Source organism: Lissotriton vulgaris, chromosome 2_2, assembly GCF_964263255.1.
Source record: "Lissotriton vulgaris chromosome 2_2, aLisVul1.2, whole genome shotgun sequence".
NCBI classification, from domain to species: domain Eukaryota; kingdom Metazoa; phylum Chordata; class Amphibia; order Caudata; family Salamandridae; genus Lissotriton; species Lissotriton vulgaris.
Window position 1 is genome coordinate 302,939,109 of NC_141688.1, and position 21,289 is coordinate 302,960,397.

The window sequence follows — 21,289 nt, forward strand, 5'->3', positions numbered from 1 at the left end:
ATTGGATTCGATGGTCTAGTCTTGAAGTGGCTTCCCTCATTCCTAAACAACAGGAGTGAAGAGGTATGAATCCCTCCATATGCTGCCCCTATTCAAGAAGAACTATCTGTAGGAGTGCCTCAGGGATCAGCACTGAGTCCCACAATATTTACCGCATATCTAACTCCCCTAGCTGTTCTGGCAGAAGCTCTGGAGGTGAAAGTAATATCATACGAAGACGACACTCATCTGCTTTTTTCCTGTGAAAAGGGAACGGAATGTGATGGAAAGGCAATTAAATATTATTTTTACAATGGGTTCAACTAGTTATGACTTCACCAACTTAAATGTAACCCTGATAAAACTGAGATGCTGTTCCTCTGGGACATCTCCGCTGCAATATGGAGAATCTGGTAACCATACGATACTCCTCTCTGGGGTCGTACAACAAAAGTAAGTACAACATTGGTAAATCAATATGGATAGTGCCCTTTCTTTCCAACCAAAAATCTAGTAATTGGTGGACTCCTGTTTTGGGATCCCACGCCCCCTAAAGAAATGATTCCTTTTGCTGTCATTAGAGACTAGGAAAACAGTGACTCAAGCTCAGATAACTTTGTGGCTTAATGATGGAAATGCTCTTTACTGGGGCCTTCCAGATTACTTGCTCAGTCACCTACAAGTAGTACAAAATGAGGCAGCTAGAGTAATTCATATTTTGGCTCCTAGAACTTGCTCGACTCCTCAGTTGAAGGCACTACACTGGTTGCCTGTCAAAAAGAGGATTTATTTCAAATATGGTCCTGGCACTTAAAGCTTTCTATGGGAAAGTGGTGATTTGCCTTGCAGAAACAGGCAGAAGATTGCTTTTCTTCCTTGCCCAAAGACCTGGAATAACCTCCTGAAAGAACTCCAGTCCATTTAAAAGCTCCCTGTTTTTAGGATTTTTTTCTTCAAATGTGGCTGTTTCAGAAAAAGAAATAATACAACCACATTTTTTTTTGCAGATGTCAGATTTCCTTTACACTGCCAGTGCTGAGACACTCCTTGGAGTATATGTTTACTATACAAATGCCTTTTTAATTTATAATTAAATTTGTTATCAAGATTAAGCCATGGAGCTATCAATTGTTAATGAACATTGTCAGAATTTGAAGCCCTGCAGATGGGTCATGATGCACACCGTGTTAGCCTCGAAACACTTGCCTAGAGGGGGTTAACACGTTTTGGCATTCCTTGGTATTAAACAGAATATAGAACTGTAGAAAGAGCGAGCAAATTTCCTTACTGAAGGGTGATTTGATCAAATTTCCTCAGGACTTTGATCAGGTGAGCTGCAGCATGTGGGATGCCTTTCAGGTGAGCCAGCCAGTCTGGAGTCATCTCTGAATAGGGCTTTGGCTCCATCAAAGTGTTATACAAATAGTACTTAAAGTGTTGACTTGGTTTTCAGTAAGGGTAAGTAGAGTTCCCTTTTTTCAAGAGTGAATGCTATTTCAACACTTTCTTTGTTTTCTTGGCAATACATTAATTTGAAGAAAGGTTACTGTCAAGCTTGAGTTCACATTAGTTATCTGCTGGGGAGGAGCTGTGAAGCTTCATCTCTGTTAGCCAGTATTGCACCAGGCTTCAGCCTTTGGTTGCTGTCATAGTTGGGGTGACTTCTGGTTAGTTGAGGAACATCTATTTCTGAATGAGCTTGAATCAAGATCTGAGTCTTTGAATGTTATCCTGTGATGAGATTATAAAGGAGAGGTTGTGTCATTCAGATGGTTCCTTGAGGTTGGTGAGGTAGGGGATGAACCATTGAAAGATTGTATCAGCAAAGACCATGTGTGTCTTGAGAGGTGTGAATATTGGTATTAACTTTGCATAGTAGCTGTTTCTATGCTGCAACGAGATCTGAATTTGGATTAGAAACAGTGTAAGAGGCTGTTATTGGTTATCTGCTCTTGAAGTTGTAGGGTGACAACATTTAGGATGGTCTTTCCAATAAAATGGAAGTGAGTCATAGGATAGTAGTTGGTAAGGTTGTGTGGGCCTAGGATAGGTTTGTTTAGCAGTGAGAGGATGTGTCCTAGTATGAGGCTCTCCGGAAATGTTTAGTAGCTGAGGAGGCATTGACTGTATTGATAAGAGGTATGAGGAGTTCTCTCTGAAGGGGTGCTGCCTTAATCGAAGTAGCCTTGAATGCACTGAGGATGTCAGTCAGACTGGCGATCAAGACGAGATTGAAACCTGTGTCCTTGAGAATAGAGGCATATGGGATAGCTGGAGTCATTCATGTCTTTTTTGTGTTGTTGATCTGGCTTTTCTTATTTTTTCACAGAAATAGTGGTCTTTGCTGCTGCATTTATCACACTGGCTCCCAACATGTCATTCAGCAAACAGAGGTGCATAGAAGTCACAATAGCATCTGACACACCATGCACTAAACAGAAATGCTCAGAGATCACTCTGGTTTGTGGGAGACTCATTCATAGCTTTGGACGACACTCACATAGGAGTCAAATCTTGCTCATTAGCATATGTATAGATGTACTTCTATCTCCTTGTTGTCTGCCAGTAAGTCTAAATACACAGTGGCCAGGTTGGTGCCTGATGTTGTAGTCAAACATTACAGATGCACAGAGTTCACACTGTTGCCTCTTATGCCTTTCTGTTCGTACAGATACACAGGAGTGGATCTGATTTCAGAGATCAGTAAATGGACAGGACCCACATCAGGTGCACAGGACACTGACTCTAGGGTGGGTTCTGAGATAAAAGAGTGCAACTTGTAACTCCCCTCTATTATGCCATGCATTAAGCAGTCTGGTTTACAGTCATTGACCTTTACCTGACTTAGGCCAATAATGTCATAATTACTTCACATAGGAGAATTTCGCTTTGTTGGCTGTTTGTGATCCTTGCATCACTCTCTAACTGAAAATGTTAGTTAATAACATGATCCAATCAACAACAGAAACAGCTCTCTCTGTCCAGTAGCAGTGATTGGTCAGAGTGGAGAGTTACTTTACCATTTGAAATAAACTCTGTCATGATCTTCACGTAGTCATCACGGTCGCTGCGGCTCTGCTCATGGTGAAAGCCCAAGGCATGGTTGAGCTCATGCTGGATGCTTCCTCTTGATAGGCAACCAACTCCCAGTGATACAGATTGGGGTCCGCGAGTTCTTCCCATGAAAGACCAGCAGCTGGGACAGACATGGAGTAAAAGAGAGACAGTTCTGAGAACTCTTGAAACCGGAGAACAGTGACCTCATTGAGAGAGTAGTCTCAGCAACACAGAATACTAGATGCCCCCGAGACAACAGTATCAGAAGAAGGATGAAAGTCGGACCCACCACAACAGTTGTGCAATTTCTGATACTTTTTACTTTTGTCCACAAAGATTCTCTGCCTTTTTGTTTATTTGGCACATTGTAGGGTCCCTTCTCCCACAACGGCCCCTCGCAGCGGGATGCCTGGTTTTCACCTTGGGGATGCCCAGTAATGGATTATCTCGCAGGGGTTCCCTAAGCAAGCGCTGGGACGCTTTCGGGCAGCCATGCGCTCTACAAATCAAAAAATTATTATTATTAATTTTTTTTTCTCCATGTTCCTTATGATCACCCTTATGCACGTTCTAGGAAGAGGAGACAACCTCTCCATTAGTCTCAGCATCCTGTATATTTGCCTTCTTTGTGCATGTTCTGGCTTGTGTTGTGCTGTCGCTTTATTTTTGGGTACACAGTTCTTCCCAGGGTAGCAATCTATTGGTCACATAAGTTAAGGGGCCGGGGCTTGAGACTTGTTTTTAAAGATTGTGAACATTATGGACATAACTTATTATAATGATGACTGATCATTGGAATGTGTGGCCCCAGTAAATGCTTCATGAACACTACTTGGGCACATATTGGTAGGGTGACACATAGCCAACCACAAATATTTCTTCTTTAACAATGTCAGTTTTAAGATTGAACCTGACATTCTTACACAGAGGACTCCACCCCCAACTCCCACTACTTCTTCATCTGCTGCTCTTTGTTTCAGAGACTGAAGGGAAATCACAAAGCTTCCCACTAGAGCAGCCACATGGAAAGTGTAGCAGCCCTCCCCATTCACATCTGCACCTAAACAGAGACCTATAAATGCAGTGTGAGAGGATGGCCTTTGCAGTAACACAGACTGTCAGTGAACGGCCTGTCTATTGCCCGACTTTGCGAGTAGAAGCTGGAGCTGTCTTGCATCCCCCTGGACACTTTGTGGACATGGATCCCAGTGGACCTGAATGGTCCCTGCCGATGTGGGTGGAGCTGAGTGTGGCCACCTTCCTCTTGGATGTCTACAAGTCAGAAGGCCCTGCTGAAGCTTTTACCTGCCATGTGGCTACTGACCTTGCATTTATTAGATGCTATTTATGGAAAATAACATTGCTTTCCTCTGCATGAAATCCTATGGAGGTAGGGCCATGTTTGTGGCCAAGACACGCAGTGCAGTGCAGCAAATTACCTTGCTGTGCAGCACTGAGAGGGCAGGAAGGCACAGTATTAAAGTTAATACAGCACATTCCCACATTTTCTTTGGCACTGGCACCCATTTGGCTGCCTAGCGGCAACACAGGCACCAGTGAACCATGGTGCAAGGGTACCTGCGCTGTACGGAGGATTGTTTTTGGAAATAAGCAGCACCTTTTTGCACAAAAAGAATCCCCTGAGGTTTTTTCCTCTTTCTATGTATGATGCAGAATGTTTATAAACATATTTCTCCTTGTTACACCTAAGCTGGGGAGGTGTAGATTTTTGGTGCATTACCAGGTTTAAAACCTCTTGTAAATTTTTGAATGCTTCAAAATCCATGGACATTGTGTGGGAACACCCATGCAAGGTCCATTGAAACTCCTCCCTGCTCACAGCAATGCAGCTCAACAATTTGTTCTGCTTTGCCTTAGCCAAGATTTATGAACCTACTCATGGCCACTCAACATAGCCTTGCTTAGCATCAGAAATCTAATTTGTCTATTGCGTCACTCCTACACCACTCTGCGTAGTGCAAGAGCAGTGCTAGGGGGCCCATAAATATGCCCCTTATTCTTTTTTCATGAATACAGACACAATTTTGCAGAAGCCTGTGTTTTTCTCTTTTTAGAATTAACTGTGACTACCAATGCTCTTTGATATGTATACCACTAAGCATCACTAAGCTACTTATGGGTCCATCAAAGCAAGCAGGGGAATGATGACAAACCCTGTGTCTACAGGATAAGCTGTGGTGTCAATATCTACCACCTTACCTATCACTCTTAAACAGCTCACCAACCTAGTTATGGACAGGCAGACACTGCAAATCTATCCTAGGAACCAGGGCTTGTTTCTATCTACACTGCTTTCCAGATCTATATCTATGATTAATCAATGTATCCATTCTTCCATGGACTTTGATAAGAGGCAGACCTTGGGCATCCATGTAATAGTGGAATGCCAACGATTTGGGACTCGTGGTGTGTAAGCTAAGACTGCGCTATAACAAGAGTTTTTTGTGAAAAGTGTTGATTGGGTATGTCCAGAATCACACACTGGTGCCTCCTGGACCTAGGACCCACCACCATTAATGATACTCTAATATTGAACCTTCGTTTTAATTACCCCATGGTAACAATGTTAGATAAGAGGACTGAGAGCGCTGGATCACCCAGGTGAGATAGCGGCTACAAACTGATGATGTATTAATAGGGGTGACCCAGAAGCAGGTCCTGTCTTTACCCATCTCCCGGTGCAATCTGGAGGTAGTCCGTTTCCGTGGTGCGGTCCACAAAGCGGATACAGGTCATTGCTGTAAATTCTGAGATAGCATCAGTGATGCTAGCGGCATCGGTATCACCTGTAGAAGAATGGAGAGTTTGTTAGAAGGGAGAAATGAGGGCAGATAGACCAAGCAGTGGAACTACTTCTTCCAGGTACAACCTCCACCACCACAGCAGATACTCACTGTAACCGCTGAGAGTGTAGGGCACTTTAACAGTCCCATCGCTGGATTTGGGCCAAAAGCAGCTGTTGTCCTTACATATCATGGCACTGCGGCCAGGTTTCACAGCAATGTCTCCGGCATGCAGGAGCTGTTTGCTTTCTGGAATGAGAGTAGATGCACTGAGTGATAGAATTAAAGCTCCTCTAGTTACATCTAGCAGAAGGATAGAGGTACAGGGCAAGTGGGATGAAGAAATCTGCAGCATTCTGGAGATCAAGTCATCAAGCAATAGCAAACAATCTACGATGAAACAACAAAAACCCAGCCTTCCATGAGTGAAGCATTAGTGCAGCAGGTACCATGTCATTGGAGCCCGGGCCCTGAGTGGCCACTATGCTGTAATTACTGCTATCTTTCACTATGTCACTAGTGCCTTTGTACGGGCTGGCACCTATTTTCCACAAAAGACTTTGATTCAGAGCAAGAGAGAGTGAAACACAAAAAGGGGAAATAAGCACAAAGATAAAGACAGAAAAAACAGGGACAAGTAGGAAAGCAGTGAGGTTTGTCTCTTAAAGAAGGAGGTAAAGAGGTAGTGTGCATATGGATGGTGGTATTATGCCTTGGTTTTCTGCAAATTGAAAATTGAAGGCACAGGCGGTGTGCACTGAGCAAATCTTTGGACTCAGGTACTTACTGCCCACAATACCCTGGCATAAACCCCTTCCTCCCATTCACCAAAGAACACATGGTGGTGAGGGCTTTGTACAGAGCCCGAGTGACAACTCTGAGCTACTTGTATGTTGAGCGAAAATTTCTCACATTAGACTAATACACTATCTGGGAAAGTATTTCAGGGTTCTTGTAGGAGCTGCTGCAATTCAGACCATTCACCCGGGTAATCAGATCCCCAGATCCTACACCATGGGTTTCTGAATTATGCACAATGTTCACAGCAGATAGAGAAAATGGTTCCACTCACAGTAGACAGGCATGTGAGGTGTTGAATGATATAAAATGGAAATATTGTTGTATGCAAACCAAGAAGGTCTCCCATATTAATAGACATAAACTGCTTCCAGCTGCATCATGAATAATTTACACCTGGTCCAGCAGGACACCATACCTGCCTGCGGTGTCAGGCAGTTCATGCAGGGTTTATTCACTTGGCCAGTTCCCATGCCCATATCTTTGTAAAAGGGTGTAGGATCATGTGAACCATATTACACGGTTTGTAGCCATTAACTGCTCTATTAGGTCATGTTAAACTGATTCCACGCTGGGTTAAATGTTTTACCGTGATTGCTCCATCACTGGCTGAATGCAGAATTGTCGTGAATTGCTAGGGGGCACTATTTCCAAAGTAGACAATTGGATGAAAGATGTAGCCAAAGGCAGTGACAATATGGAAACATATGCTTCACCGCACCCTCTACCTCTAGACCCAGAAATGTATGAGGCACACTCAGGGCTAACCATGGGCGAATTTTGCGAATCTCGCGTTCGCAAATTTTGCGGATTTGCGAACTCGCAATCCGCAAAATCCACGAATTCTCGCGATTTTGCAGATTTTTTTTTTGTGTGTTCGCGCGGGTTTCTGCCAGGTCGCGAGGGTTTTTGTACAATTTCGCAAACGCGAACTTACCTGTCGGGTCGCAAGTTTTGCGAACTTGTTGTTTCTACGTGTCCAGCCTGTTTGGGACACTCTTCTTCATCACTGCCACCCTCTGTCACCACTGCCACTCTCTGGTTCACCCATGCCACCCTCTGGCTCACCCATGCCACCCTCTGTTTCATCACAGCACCCTCTGGTTGTCCAGTGTACATTATTGTGGCAAAGCAAAGCACACCTTCCCTGCCTCAAGTGACCTGAATTAATTTGGGGCTGATTAATGTGTCACAGAATATTTTTTTAGCTGGCACCTGCTTCCTTAGTGCTTCCTGATTAGTGATCTTTTGCACTTGCTAAGTGCTTTCATTGTTGCAAAATTAGTTACAACACCTGCCCTGCCCCAACTGACAATAATGAATTAGGGGCTGATTAATGTGTCACTGGATTTGAACTTCCAGCCTGGCTCCTGCTTGTCTCCCTTAGCTGTAATTCAGGACCTTTGTGGCATATGTGTGACTATTCTGAGGGTCAGAGCAGGGTCACATAATAGTTGCAAGTAGGCAACTGAACTCTGGAGGGGCCCCTCAGGAAGCACTACAGGAAATGGCTACTAATGATGAGCTTGAACTTTTGAACCTGGTAAGTAGTTTCAGTTTTGCTAAGATCGTATTTCTGCAATTTAGCGCTTATTCGCGGGGCGCGAAGTTGAACTGGGAAGCCGCAAACTCACGCGAACAGTGCGAGTAAGCCATAAAATCCGCTGCTCGCGGATTTGCGGATTTTGCGGGAAATTCGCGAATCTCGCGGATTGCGAATTTACCGAAAATCCGCAAAATCCGCGAGCGGAACGGATTTTCCGCCCATACTTACTCAGGGCACATCTAGTGGAGGATGAAGCAGTCAAGCTGCTCACTCAGGGAGGAGAATCAAACAGTGACAGGCGGTATCCCTGGAATATAAATAGAAATCCAACCGCCCGACATTTGTACACTCATGCGAGCACCTGCCCCATACACACGCCCTAATAATGGAAGGTATAAAGGATCTGGCCAATAGTCAGAGCTACACCTCCAACAGAATATACACCTACAGGCCTAAAGGATGTACGGGAGGGTTAAAATAGGCTAAGGCTACTCATGAGATGTTCTGCGAAATGAAGAATGGTGTGAAATTTCTGTTTTATTGCCTTTTTATCTCTCTTGCTAGTGGGAGACCTGGGGCTGCATTGCCCATAGTTACCCTGGAATGCAACAGAATGTGCACCCAGTGTTTGCACCTCCGGGGCACTATGGTATTACAGAAGGGGTTGCAGATATCTGTAATACTAAAACCACTGGTTCAGTTGCTAAAGTGCTATCTTTAGAGGATGTTCCCTCATTGCATAGAGGCATTGAGGGAATCAATTCGCCTCTGTGCCCGTGTCGTATTACCTGATGCGGGCCCACAGGCATGCATGCCCTTAATGTGGTGCACTGTCAGTGTCTCCCCTGTGGGCAGCCCTCTGGGAGTGGGAAAAAGGGGGCCACATGCACCCCCACACCCCTCCTGCAGGACAGTGACTCACTTCACCCACCTACAGGGGGATCTCTAACCCCTCTTCAAAATGCAGATGGTTGTGTCTGAAACACAGAGCAGTTTTGAACCAGCTGATCTGTTTGTTACTGAATGCGCTGCACTCATTGCAGCACAAATTTGCGGCTGCCCTGGGGGCAGCATATTTATTGTCCTAGGACACAGTGTCCCTGTTTGCATCTGGCATGCCTGCTTAAAGGTGCACTGTGGTGCAAACAAGGACAGTGTGCCCTATATGTAACACAGGCTCAAGATCAGAGGTGACTACTGCTGTGATGTAAGGTTTCTTTGGTGTTCTGAAAAAGGGGAAGCTTCACTCGTGTGGTGTACTGTTCTTGGAAGAACCTGTCCAACACAGTAAAGTGACAGTTGTATCAAGGGAATTTTTAAGAGTTGGTATTCTTGCATAGAAAGTAGTTTACCAGTTCGCCAAAACACTGATGGGCAGCAGTAACAGCCAATCATGCTTTAGAATCAACCTCCTACCTCTGGAGACGTCACACTTTAAAGCAATGTAGACACTATGTCAGCCACTCGCTTGATAAAACATGAGAATGTAGCACCTGCGTCCTGGTTTGATTTTGATTTGATTTACATTTGGAAAGCGCTGCGTATACCCTAAGGTGTCTTGGCTCTGTGTCCGCTCTTCTTACAAATTGGAAAAGACCACATTAGCACTACAGGAATTGTTTAATCCAGTGACGGAAAAAGGCATGTTTTTAAATGCCTTCTGAAGTTCATCAGATTTGCATGTGACCTTAAATAAAAAGGCATTTGGTTCCAAAAAATGGAAGTAGCATGACCAAAATGTCCGCCTTACCAGGACACTCTACGGATCTTAGGAGCTGCAATGATTTTAGAGCAGATAGAACACAGGTTTCTGCTGGGGCTGTGCCATGACATTTTTTTCCCTCAGATAGGCCTGACCCACTCCATGCAGGGTTTAATGCGCCATAAAGAGTGCTTTAAAAGCCAACTTGCTCGTGATTGGCAACCAACGTAGCTCATGGTGGCCTAAGACTTCGCCTCCTTTACCACAGAACTAAAAACTCACCTTTATTAAGCTAATTCTGTGCTCCATGAAAACCACTACTATTCTGCCTACACTTCTCTCCCTTTGGTTTTGCTTTCTTTGCCCTAAGTTGGTAGGGTATGCCCAGAAGTGGGTCCCTTTCTCACTTTGCCACTGGATTCAAGCTAGCCTGGCTGATGACAGCTGATTAGCCCGAAACCGGTGCCAGGATTATTGTTTACGGACCAGGGAAGACATGGCTTGGAAGTTTGGCTGGACTGTTCCCATGAAGCACAGGATCAGACTGATTTGCATATGGCAATGTCTGAACTGGGGTAGAGGAGTGAGGTAAAGGATGATGAGGGATTAAACCCAGATCAGTTGACTGGGGGTGAGTGCTTCAATGTTCAACACTCCGTGCATCATCACCTTTGGTTTTGCTTTGTTCGCCCTACATTGGCAAGCTATGCCCATACGTGGGTCCCTTGCTCACTTTGCCACTGGATTCAAGCTAGACTGGCTGATGACGGCTGAATAGCCAGAAACCGGTCCCAGGATGCCTGTTTTCGGTCCAGTGAAGACATAGCTTGGCAGTTCGGGCTGGATTGTTCCCATAAGGCACAGGGTCAGGCTGATTTGCATATGACCATGTCTGAACTAGGGTGGCGGAGTGAGCTAACAAATTATGAAGGATTAAACCCAGATAAGTTGACTGGGGGTGAGTGTTTGCAATGTTCAACACTCCGTCCATCATCCCCTTTGGCTTTACACTTCTCTCCAGCCACCACTCGATGCCCCACATGATATTTGTGTTTTTTTCCTGCTATGGTCTTGTGCCTGGTTCTATTGACAGTAGATACAAGAATAATATCCCAACAGATAACAGTAAAAGTCAAATAAGCATATATGCAGCAAGCATTACACTGACAGAAATAAGGAGACCACTATTTAGTTGAAAGAAGATTGTAAATCATCATATATTTAGAAACATTATATTTGTGGTCGGGCATATACAGTTAAAGCAGCACTGTATAGAGAAAATTCTATGACAACCATATAGCACTTGGTGCTCAAAAACGTTTCTGTGGAGGACGTGGCGACGCAAGTGATAGGTTGAACAGCGTGGACGGCGCACAGTGAACAATAGTGCAAATAATGTACAGTGAGTGGCTCAAGTATTGTGACGCAGTGACATCACTAGATACAATGATTTTGTAATTTGTATTGAGCCACATTGAAGGTGCGCCTAGTAATGAGCTGTTGAGTCGACGGCGTTTCGATCCACACGACTCGGGATCGTCATCAGGACTGGGTTGTCTTGTTTAGGCAGTGCTCTAAAGTTAGCAATGACACGTGGAAGGACAGGAATCAATCAGGAACTGCGGGGGTGCCCCATCAGCTTGGGGACACTGTGAATCCGATTGTATCAACTTGGAAATTGGGAGTCAATCAGGAATGGTGAAGAGTGCCGCATCTGCCAGGGGACAGGTAAATCAAAGCAACGGGGGCATCAGCGATCGGCCTGGTGTGGGGTACGGGTCCTTACTGAATCGGCGTGCCGGCTGGGGATTGAATCCGGGGGTCTGTGACAATCATTTGTTTCATAAAGCTTTTTGAATCAAAAACCTATCCATAGGTGCACAGAAACTGGCTGATGTTGAGAAGATCAACCATTCCCATAAGTGCATGTGCCGGCAGAAGACAACAAAGAGTACTGTTCGAGGGTCAGTTGCAGGGTCAAGGGTGAGACGCAAGCAACTGCAGCCCCAACTCTTCTTGGGGCCACCAAGCTTTCAGGAAGCCACTATTCACCCCAAAGCATATGACATTCTGTGAGATACTGAAGGTTCAGGGGCCCCTAATCACGTTCTGCAGGGGGCCCCATCATTTTTTATCATATCACTATGCAGAAACTCTTAGGCTTTGGCTGGATCAGTAGGAAGCAGCAGCAAGTTGTATTCCTGACCAGGATACCACTGAGTGACAAGGGTAGTCAATATATTTTGAAGGAAGACAGCAATAGTCAGATCACTCAGCGATCAAGATGAAATTAAGCCATGGTTGGCCCAACCCGTGGGAATTGAGATAGGTACCAGATCCTGGGGTAAGCTGGACGTGGAACAACTGGATAGTGTCCCTATTAAGAAATGGGTCCCTAAACGGGTCTGGCCCACTGCACCTTGGTATTCGGATGAGCTCAAGGCAAAAAAACGTGCTTGTAAATTAGTAGAGATTGACTGGCGGAGATCCTACTCTGCCGGGAGGAAGGAAAAGTATAGATCCTGTATTGCCAACTATAAGCTACCTCTTTTCGAAGCTAAGAAGGAGTACTTCTCCCAGCAAATAACTCGGGCGGAATCAAATTCCAAAGAGTTGTTTGGAACGTTTTGTAAACTTGCCACGGTCACTGCCCCTAATAAACAGGGCACGGTAGAACTATGCAACAAGATAGTGGATCATTTTAGAACCAAAGATGAAATCATTTATTCCTCCCTGATTGGCCAGATCTCGAGTGAACAGATTGATTCTAGTCCCAAGGTATCAGGGGGGTCCACCGACCAGCAAGGGCGCCCTGGATGACTTTACTTCCATTGAGAAGACTGACCAGATCAAATTGTTACTCACTATAAAATCAGGTGCTCCCAGTGACCCTTGCCCCCCTAGAATCCTTAAGTCCATTCCTGATACTATTGGAGAAGCTCTGACCCCCCCTACTAAATCCGATTTTTCAGACCGGAATATTTCCCAGAGATTGAAAAAAGGCATTTGTGCTTCCCCTGCTGAAGAAGCAAATTGCTGGACCCCAAAGAACCAAACAACTATCGCCCGATTTCCAGACTCCCCCTGCCAGCGAAAGTACTGGAGAAAGAAATGAATAGACAACTCATTTTGGATAACAACTCTTTAGACTCCTCACAGTTCGAGTTTAGAACGTATCACAGTACGGAGCTAGCATTGATCAAATCTACTGAGGAAATCAGAGAGGCCGTGGATAGAGGAGGAAACACCATCTTAATCCTCCTGGACCTATCCGCGGCCTTTGATACAGTCCACCATGGGGGTCCTGCTGAATCGGCTCTCGGAAATCGGAATCAAGGGTGTACCACAGAAACTGTTTTACTTGTTTCTGACTGATAGGTCCCAGACGGTGGATCTGGAGGGGAGCATTTCTGACCCTTTCTCACTCCCCTCCTGGGTGCCACAGGCTCCTCTTTGAGACCTACACTCTTTAATATCTATGTGGCCCCCTGGCCACCATCATCCGGTCATTTGGGTTTCAGCTTACCTCGTATGCGGACGACAATCAGATTGTGTTGTCACTGGCGCAGGGAGCGGAAAGAGAAGTGAGTGACAGGTTTCAGAAGTATATGTGCTCTATTTCCATCTGGATGGCATCTAATTGTTTAAAGCTAAATTCAGCAAAAACGGAGGTGTTACAGTTTGGCAACAATCCCCAGGTTTGGACACCGGATTGGTGGAGGGAAGGGCTGGGAGTCTGTCCTACACCCTCTCCGAAAGCCAAGAATCTGAAAGTCATGGTGGACAATAAACTTACCATGGGGGACGAAGTGAATCAGGTAACCTCTGCCTGTTTTATGGTTCTAAGGATACTTAAAAAAATCAAGCTCTTCCTCTCAGACAGCAACCTCAGGACGGTTGTCACAGCTCTAGTTCTGCCCTGCTTGGATTACTGCAACAGCCTTTATCCTAATGCACAGAAACAACATGTGTACAAGCAGCAATTGGTGCAGAACGCAGCAGTCAGACTACTGTCTGACACTGCTAGGTTTGCCTCTGTGAGAGGAGAGCTGAGGAGGTTACACTGGCTCCCAATTCCACTCAGATCACGATTTAAGGTGCTCATCGTGGTCTTTAAGGCAGTGAATGGAATTGGGCCGGAGTTTCTAAGACAGAGGCTCAGCTGGTATGTCCCTGGCAGAGCTCTGCGATCCTCCGGGTCTTAGCTAGTATGGATTTCTAGGTTTACGAAAACTAACTGGGGAGGCCGTAGCTTTCTTCACTGTGCCTCCAAAGCCTGGAATGAGCTGCCGTTCCACCTCAGAGATGCCTCAGATCTCATTTCCTTTCGGAAGGGGTTGAAAACCTGGCTCTTCTCCAAATAACCAGCTCATGGTCTTCCCCAGGTAACTAGGACTCAGCGCCAGGACACCCCAAGGTAGCAGTGTGCTTTATAAGTTTAATAACATAACATAATAACATAACAATAGGATGGGCCGCTTCAAATTTCAATGTCTTCTCCTAAGCGTCAGACCAGAGGTCCAGCTGATTTAAAGTTGGAGGGTCTTCCAAATAGAGGGACCCAGGATTGAGAAGAATCAAAGTAGGAAGTTACAGCAGCACTTGTGAGTGGAGAGAGTATGAAGTGTCATTGATATGAGCATAAAGGTGTGGTTGTGTTGCTTAGGTGTAGAGGCACATACACAGCTAGACCTTATAGACACTTAGGAAGAACATTGTGACCCTCAGGGAGGCAGCCATTCTGGTGTGAGCACAAAGAGGGAACAATGGCCCCAAGGAGGTTAAAAGGGTTTGCACTGAGCAGGCTGCAGACCTCATGGTGAACCAGAAAGAGCACTGGGAGAAAGATGATAGATTTATAAAGCACATGAGCTTACTCAGCAGCAGAGCTATGATGGCGTGTTGCGATACATGGCTTTCAAACTCAGATGCTCTCTACTATTCTGCTGTACCTATGGCTGAGTGTGTTTGCAGCACTGTACATTTGTGTGTATGTGTGTGGCAAGCTACGGTAAATGTGTGTGTCCTAAGGCTCATTTGGAACTGGCACCATGTGCGCGCACCTCCTACCCTGGCTCCCAGAATGCCCTGTTTTTATCTTACCCTCATTCTCTTTGCTGATGATCTCAAAGATGTCCAAGCTCTCAGCTTCAGGAGGGTGTTCTGCATCTGGAAGAAAAGGCACATTTCCATCCCCCATCAATACTGAATCTGTTGGTCACGTAAACTTTTCCTACACAGTAATGAGTAATATAATGTTACTTACCATGATGTGACTCTGGTTTTTCAAAGAATACCTGAAGAACAAAAGGTTTTAAATGTTTAATTATTAGGATATGTTTAAAAAATGTCTCGGATGTATTAGAAACAAATCTTGCATTCATAAAATAACTTATATTAATGATCAGATGATAGGCTTAGGTGTATCTGCAAAGTTTACAAAGCATGTTAGAAATTGGCAGTCCTAGTTAAGCTAAGACACAAGCAAACCTCAAATTAATCTGTGCTTATCCCCCTGGTCACTTGGCACAGGGCAGTGAAGCTTATCCAGCCAGGCTTAACTTAGAGGCAATGTGTAAAGTATTGCTGCCACACTTCAAACAGTAATATATTCAAAACACTGCACAAAAAGATCCTAGACCAGGTTTGAAAAACAGAACTTAACTTAATAAATAAATCAAGACCAAAATGGCAAAAATCAAATCAGTAAAACTGGAGTCATGGATTTTATTTAAAGAATAAACTGTAAAATAGCATCTTAAGCACAAAACGCCAACTGTGACTAGTCATAAAGTCAAAAATTCAGTCCAACCGCGAAGGAGCGCGGGTGGGATACAGGCCCAGATCAGTCAACTGAAGTTTTACCTTCTCAACTTTTGTTCAAAGAGTCCTGTTTGGGTTGGAAAGGGTCACAAGAAGCAAAGAGAGCATCACAGGCGATAGTCCATGTGGTGCTAAGATCAGGTCGGGTGTCGCACACGAGCGGGCAGGAGCTTCACCATGAAAATCTCCTTAGGCTCTCAATGCTGCTGTGTGGAGAGACGGGCTGGTGGTGGCTTGCACTGAATTTCAGTGTGAGTGGAGTAGCCCGGGACCATTCGCAGTCTGAAAGACACCAACTACTTGATTTAAAAGCCCACTGAGCCACCGCAATGGTCCAGAACCTGAGGGGCACATCTACAGGGTCACAAACTACCTGTAGCTGGGTCCAGGAGCTGGTTCAGGAGCCTTTTATGTCACTTAGGCTCATATCAGGAGGTCACAGACTAGCCCTTTGAGCCACTCCGGGTTCCTGTATTCAAGATAAAGTTGCAAGTCCAGTTTTCCTTCCCAGGCAAGAGGGCTGTCCTTGTAGCAGCACACCATTCCTTCCTGGCAGAGTATCCACAGGTCCAGAAGTGTACAGAAGATTTGGTGTCTGGGTTTCTACTTTTAAACACAGTTGTGCCTTTGTAGTGAGGAGAAGCTTCTAGAGGCATGCTTTTGAAGTGCACACACTCACTGCCTTCCTGGTCCTGACTCCAGGGGGTATACAGCCCTTTGTATGTATTCAGGTGTATGTGGGGCTGTGCAGAGCTCCTCCCTTCCATCCTGCCAGTGATGGCCCATCCAGTCACACCTAAGTTCCCATTGTGGGTGGCTGTTTAGTAGGAATACACAAAGCACAAATCCCCATCCAGTTGAGTACCCAGAGGCAGGCTGCAGGCAACAAATGGCTACGGCAAGAAAATTACAACAAGGTGGCATTTACAGAAATGTAATTTAAAATAAGACTTCACCCTAAGTTAGGATTTTCAATTGTGATTTCAGAGACACCAAACATGAACTAGTTATTTCCTCCCGTTTGGAATAACACTAATACATGGTAAAAAGGAAAATCCAATGTTATCTAATGGGAGAGATAGGCCTTGCAGTGGTGAAAAAGAAATGTGTATTGTTTCATTACCATGACTATAAAACATCGAAATACATGTCCTTCTTTTTAAATACATTGCACCCTGCCCTCTGGGCTATGCTGGGCCTACCCTAGGCATGAAGGTTTTGGCCTGGCAAAAGGTTTTCCCCTTCAATGCAATGTCAGGTCTGAAACATGGTTAAAGTTTTACTTAAGTGGGTGGCACAACAAGTGCTGCAGGCCACTAATTGTATTTAAATTACAAGCCCTGGGCAAATGTAGGGCCCCTTTACTAGGGACGTACAAGTAAATTAAATATGCTGATTGGTTATAAGCCAATGTTGCAATGTTTTAGGGAAAGAGCCCAAGTGCTTTAGCACTGGTTTGCAGTAGTAAAGTATGCAGATTCCTAAGGCCAGCAAAAACAAAGTAAGCAAAAACAGGAGATCTGCAGGCAAAAATAATTGTGGGGAAACCAGTAGTAAGTACACCAGCACCATCTGCACACTAACAGAAAGGTGCTGACATTTATGCACACTTTGCAGAAGATGTAACTGCACTTGTGCCACGTAGAAGTTACAAGGACAGGTGTAGAGGAGATCATTTTAATACTGTAGAGTTTCAGCCATTTTGGCCATTACAGGACACACCAGGTGAACATAGGTGTGACGCCCTTCTGCCCAGAACTTCATCACTGCCACGCTCTGCAACCAAGATGAGTTGCAGGTCTATATAATTCAGTTGTTGCACCTCTCACCTATACACATGGTTAAACACACATGAGAGTATTTATATGATGCAGGTCTCCATAAATAGTTACTGTCCCTCACTGGTACAGGTGCACTCACAGTGCAGCTCTCCTGAGAGGCTTCACCTGCACATAGACCTATATAACAATATTAATGAGTCTCTCACCTGTGCAGGGGCACTCAGGGTGAGGCACGACAGAGGCTTTACCTGCGCACATCTATAACTCCCTCTTATTGTAGTGCTCGCTTCTACAAGTGCACCCACAATGAGAAACAGCTGTGATTCTTTACATGCGTCCAGGTCTTACTCTTTTATTGAGTCCCTCAGCTCACCTATATAGGTAAACACACAGTGACGCTCTAATGAGATGCTGTAGCTGTGTCCAGGTCTATAACACACTGTACTACAGTGGTCACCTCTACAGGTCTATACTTTGTGATACACACCTTGGATTCTTTAACATCACACAGGTCTACCCAACTCTGTTTAGCATGGGCTCACCCATACAGATGCACAGAGCTCTACATAACACCATTACTGCACCAGTCACCTGTGTCTATGCACAGGTCAATGTAACACTGATAGTTCACCTCTCACCTGTCCAGGTACATTCACAGCATTAGAGACCCAAGAGTCTGAGCTTCAATACAGGTCAATATAACACTATTTCCTCCCCTCTCACCTGTACAGGTACATTCCCAAAAAATAGATATAGGAGAGTGTGTGCATAAACACAGGTGAATATAACACTGTTACTTCCCTTCTCCCCTGGACAGGTACATTCCCAAAAATAGACATAAGGGAGTGTGTGCATAACTACTCTGTCTCTTCCCTTCTCACCTGTACAGGTGCATTCACAGAGATACACAGGTGGAAGCCTGCACTCACACACAGGTGAAAATAACTCTGTTTCTTTCCTTCCCACCTGTACAGGTGCATTCACAGAGATACACAGGTGGAAGCCTGCACTCACACACAGGTGAAAATAACTCAGTTTCTTTCCTTCTCACCTGTGCAGATGCATTCACAGTGATACATACCTGGGAGCCCTCACATACACACAGTTAATTATAACACTGTTAATGCCCTTCTCACCTCTACAGGTGCTCTCACGGAGAAACACATTTAAGAGTCTGCAGTTACACACAGGTGAAAATAACACTATTACTTCTCTTCTCCCCTGTACAGGTGCACTCACAGAGATACACACCTGGGAGCCTGCACTCACTCACAGGTGAATATAACACTGTTACTTCTCTTCTGACCTGTACAGGTGCACTCACAGAGATACACACCTGGGTGCCTGCACTTACACACACGAAATATATTATACTGTTACTTCCCCTCTCACCTGTACAGATACAGCCACAGAGACACATCTGAGAGCCTCCGCTTACACACCACTGAATATAATATTTGCTTCCCCTCTCACCTGTACAGGTGCACTCACAGTGATACACACCTGGGAGCCTGCACTTACACACAGGTGATTATAACACTATTACTTTCCCTTTCACCTGTACAGGTGCACTCACAGTGATACACAAATGGGAGCCTGCACTCACACACAGGTGAATATAACACTGTTAATGCCCTTCTCACCTGTACAGGTGCACTCATAGAGATACACATGTGTAAGCCTGCACTTACACACAGGTCAATATGACACTGTTAATTAGACTCCCGACTGAACATGCACACAACACTAGTGAAAAGGTCTCACCTGTACAGGTGAGCTCCAGCAGGTGCCCAGCAGACACACTGCGACCAGGGCCCATGCTCTCCCGTCCATCCTCAGTTCTGGGCAGTGCTCAAGTCACCAGCAGACAATGTTTCGTCCTTCAGGTCGATGCTGTATTGACCTCAGACTGAACCATTATATACCCTGAAGAGGGTGAGCATCCTCCAATCCGGTCTCAGGACTAAGGATGACACGAGCTTCTGTAGATCACAAGGTGTGTCTGTGCTGGAAGATATGCCCCGGGACCTCGTCTGAAGTAGTGAAAGCCAATAAAATAATAGGCAGGTTTGCAGTGCGTAAAATGTTGGATGTTACAGACCCTTCCCCGTAATAACAGCTTTTATTAAACACACACACACACTGTTTATTCCTTCTGTATAGAGGGCGAGTCTGTGATTGGACACAGACGCCCATCCCAGGGTTTGGCTCCTCAAACAGCAACAAAAGTCCTCGAGACATCAAACGACGAGGAGCGGAGAAAATCGCCCGTGAAGCAAGAAATGCAACTGATTGACAGGTCCTGTATCTGAGGGGGATATTGAATTCATCTAAACAAAATGTAATTAACATTTTCAATTTCTGCAGATAGACATGAATTGTACAGACAGAGAGAGACGGTCGAGTCCATGATTAATGGCTGCACGGACTGTTGAATGAATAGATGGATGGTTACAGGAATGGAAGAATGGTTGAGTTAGTGTGGGTTGATGAACAGAGTGTGTGGCTGGATGAACAGATAGACAGATGGACGGAAGGACGGACAAAAACAGTTGAATAGGTGGGTAGGCGATTATGTAGATAAATTGGGTGTGTGGCTGGATGGACAGACGTATGGACTGAAGGACGGGCACATGGAGTTGGAAGGGTGGATGAATAGGGTGTGTGGATGGATGGACAGACGGATGGACTGAAGGACGAGCACATGTACTTGGAAGGGTGGATGAGTAGGATGTGTGGATGGATGGGCAGACGGATGGACTGTAGGACGAGCACATGGATTTGGAAGGGTGGATTAGTAGGGTGTGTGGATGGATGGACAGACGGATGGACTGTAGGACGAGCACATGGATTTGGATGGGTGGATTAGTAGGGTGTGTGGATAGATGAATGGATCCATAGACAAGCAGACAGACTGAGAGACCCAGATATGAGCATCCAAGCAGGAAGAAGAATAAAAAAAGAGGGGGTTCACTTTATCCTCTGAACTGGTCCCTGACTTCTGTTCCCCATCAATCTACTTTTCTTTCTGCCCATGTCTGTCTGTCTTGCAGGGCTTCTTTCTACCCACCTGCCTGCTCTGAGTCTTAGAGGAGGAATGTCTGGGGTACTCATACTTGGGGTGTTACAAGTACCACGTGAGAGTACAGACACTGCTAAGGTAGATTCATACAGTACAACAGTTAAGCAAAGAGCCTGCTCTGCAAAGTTATTTAATGTAGCGCTTTACCTTGTATCTATCCACTACACCCAACACCCCCACAATGTTGGTAAATATCCAGGGAGAGCCCGTGATGCTTATATTTTTCAGTACTCGAATTTTACATCATCATTTTGAGAGCGGCCTAAATAGAAATATTATTTAGTAATTCAATTTTACTGATTTTGAAATGACTTTGATTCATATATATGTATATATATATATATATATATATATATATATATATATATATATATATATATATATATATATATATATATATATATATATATATATATATATATATATATATATACACATATATATGATATATATATATATATATTTGTGTGGGTGTGTGTGTGTGTGTATGTATAAAAAAGAAATATATATATATACATTAAATGAATTTGATTCATATATATATATATTCACTGAAAAAACCATAGGTTATAGGCCATATATAGTTAGGAATTTGCATTTACAAAACCTTGAAAATTCACTGAAAAAACCATTGGTTATAGACCATATATAGTTAGGGATTAGCCTTTTCAAAACCTTATTTTACTCACACAAAACCATTGAAATTTCATATATAGT

The 21,289-nt window shown here is 44.6% G+C and overlaps 1 protein-coding gene across 1 annotated transcript in view; it reads right to left on the reverse strand.

Annotated features, from left to right (window-relative positions):
* LOC147729355 (astacin-like metalloendopeptidase) overlaps positions 1-19,323 on the reverse strand; it is a 49,699-nt gene extending 30,376 nt beyond the window's left edge. Inside the window, exons 1-6 of the mRNA XM_086959627.1 lie at positions 19,255-19,323; positions 15,153-15,183; positions 14,990-15,055; positions 5,952-6,089; positions 5,726-5,843; positions 3,000-3,175 (exon numbers count right to left, since the gene is read on the reverse strand). Of these exons, the coding sequence (XP_086815753.1) occupies positions 3,000-3,175; positions 5,726-5,843; positions 5,952-6,089; positions 14,990-15,055; positions 15,153-15,183; positions 19,255-19,323 (598 nt within the window). The remainder of the gene's footprint in view (positions 1-2,999; positions 3,176-5,725; positions 5,844-5,951; positions 6,090-14,989; positions 15,056-15,152; positions 15,184-19,254) is intronic.
* Between the last annotated feature and the right edge of the window lie 1,966 nt (positions 19,324-21,289).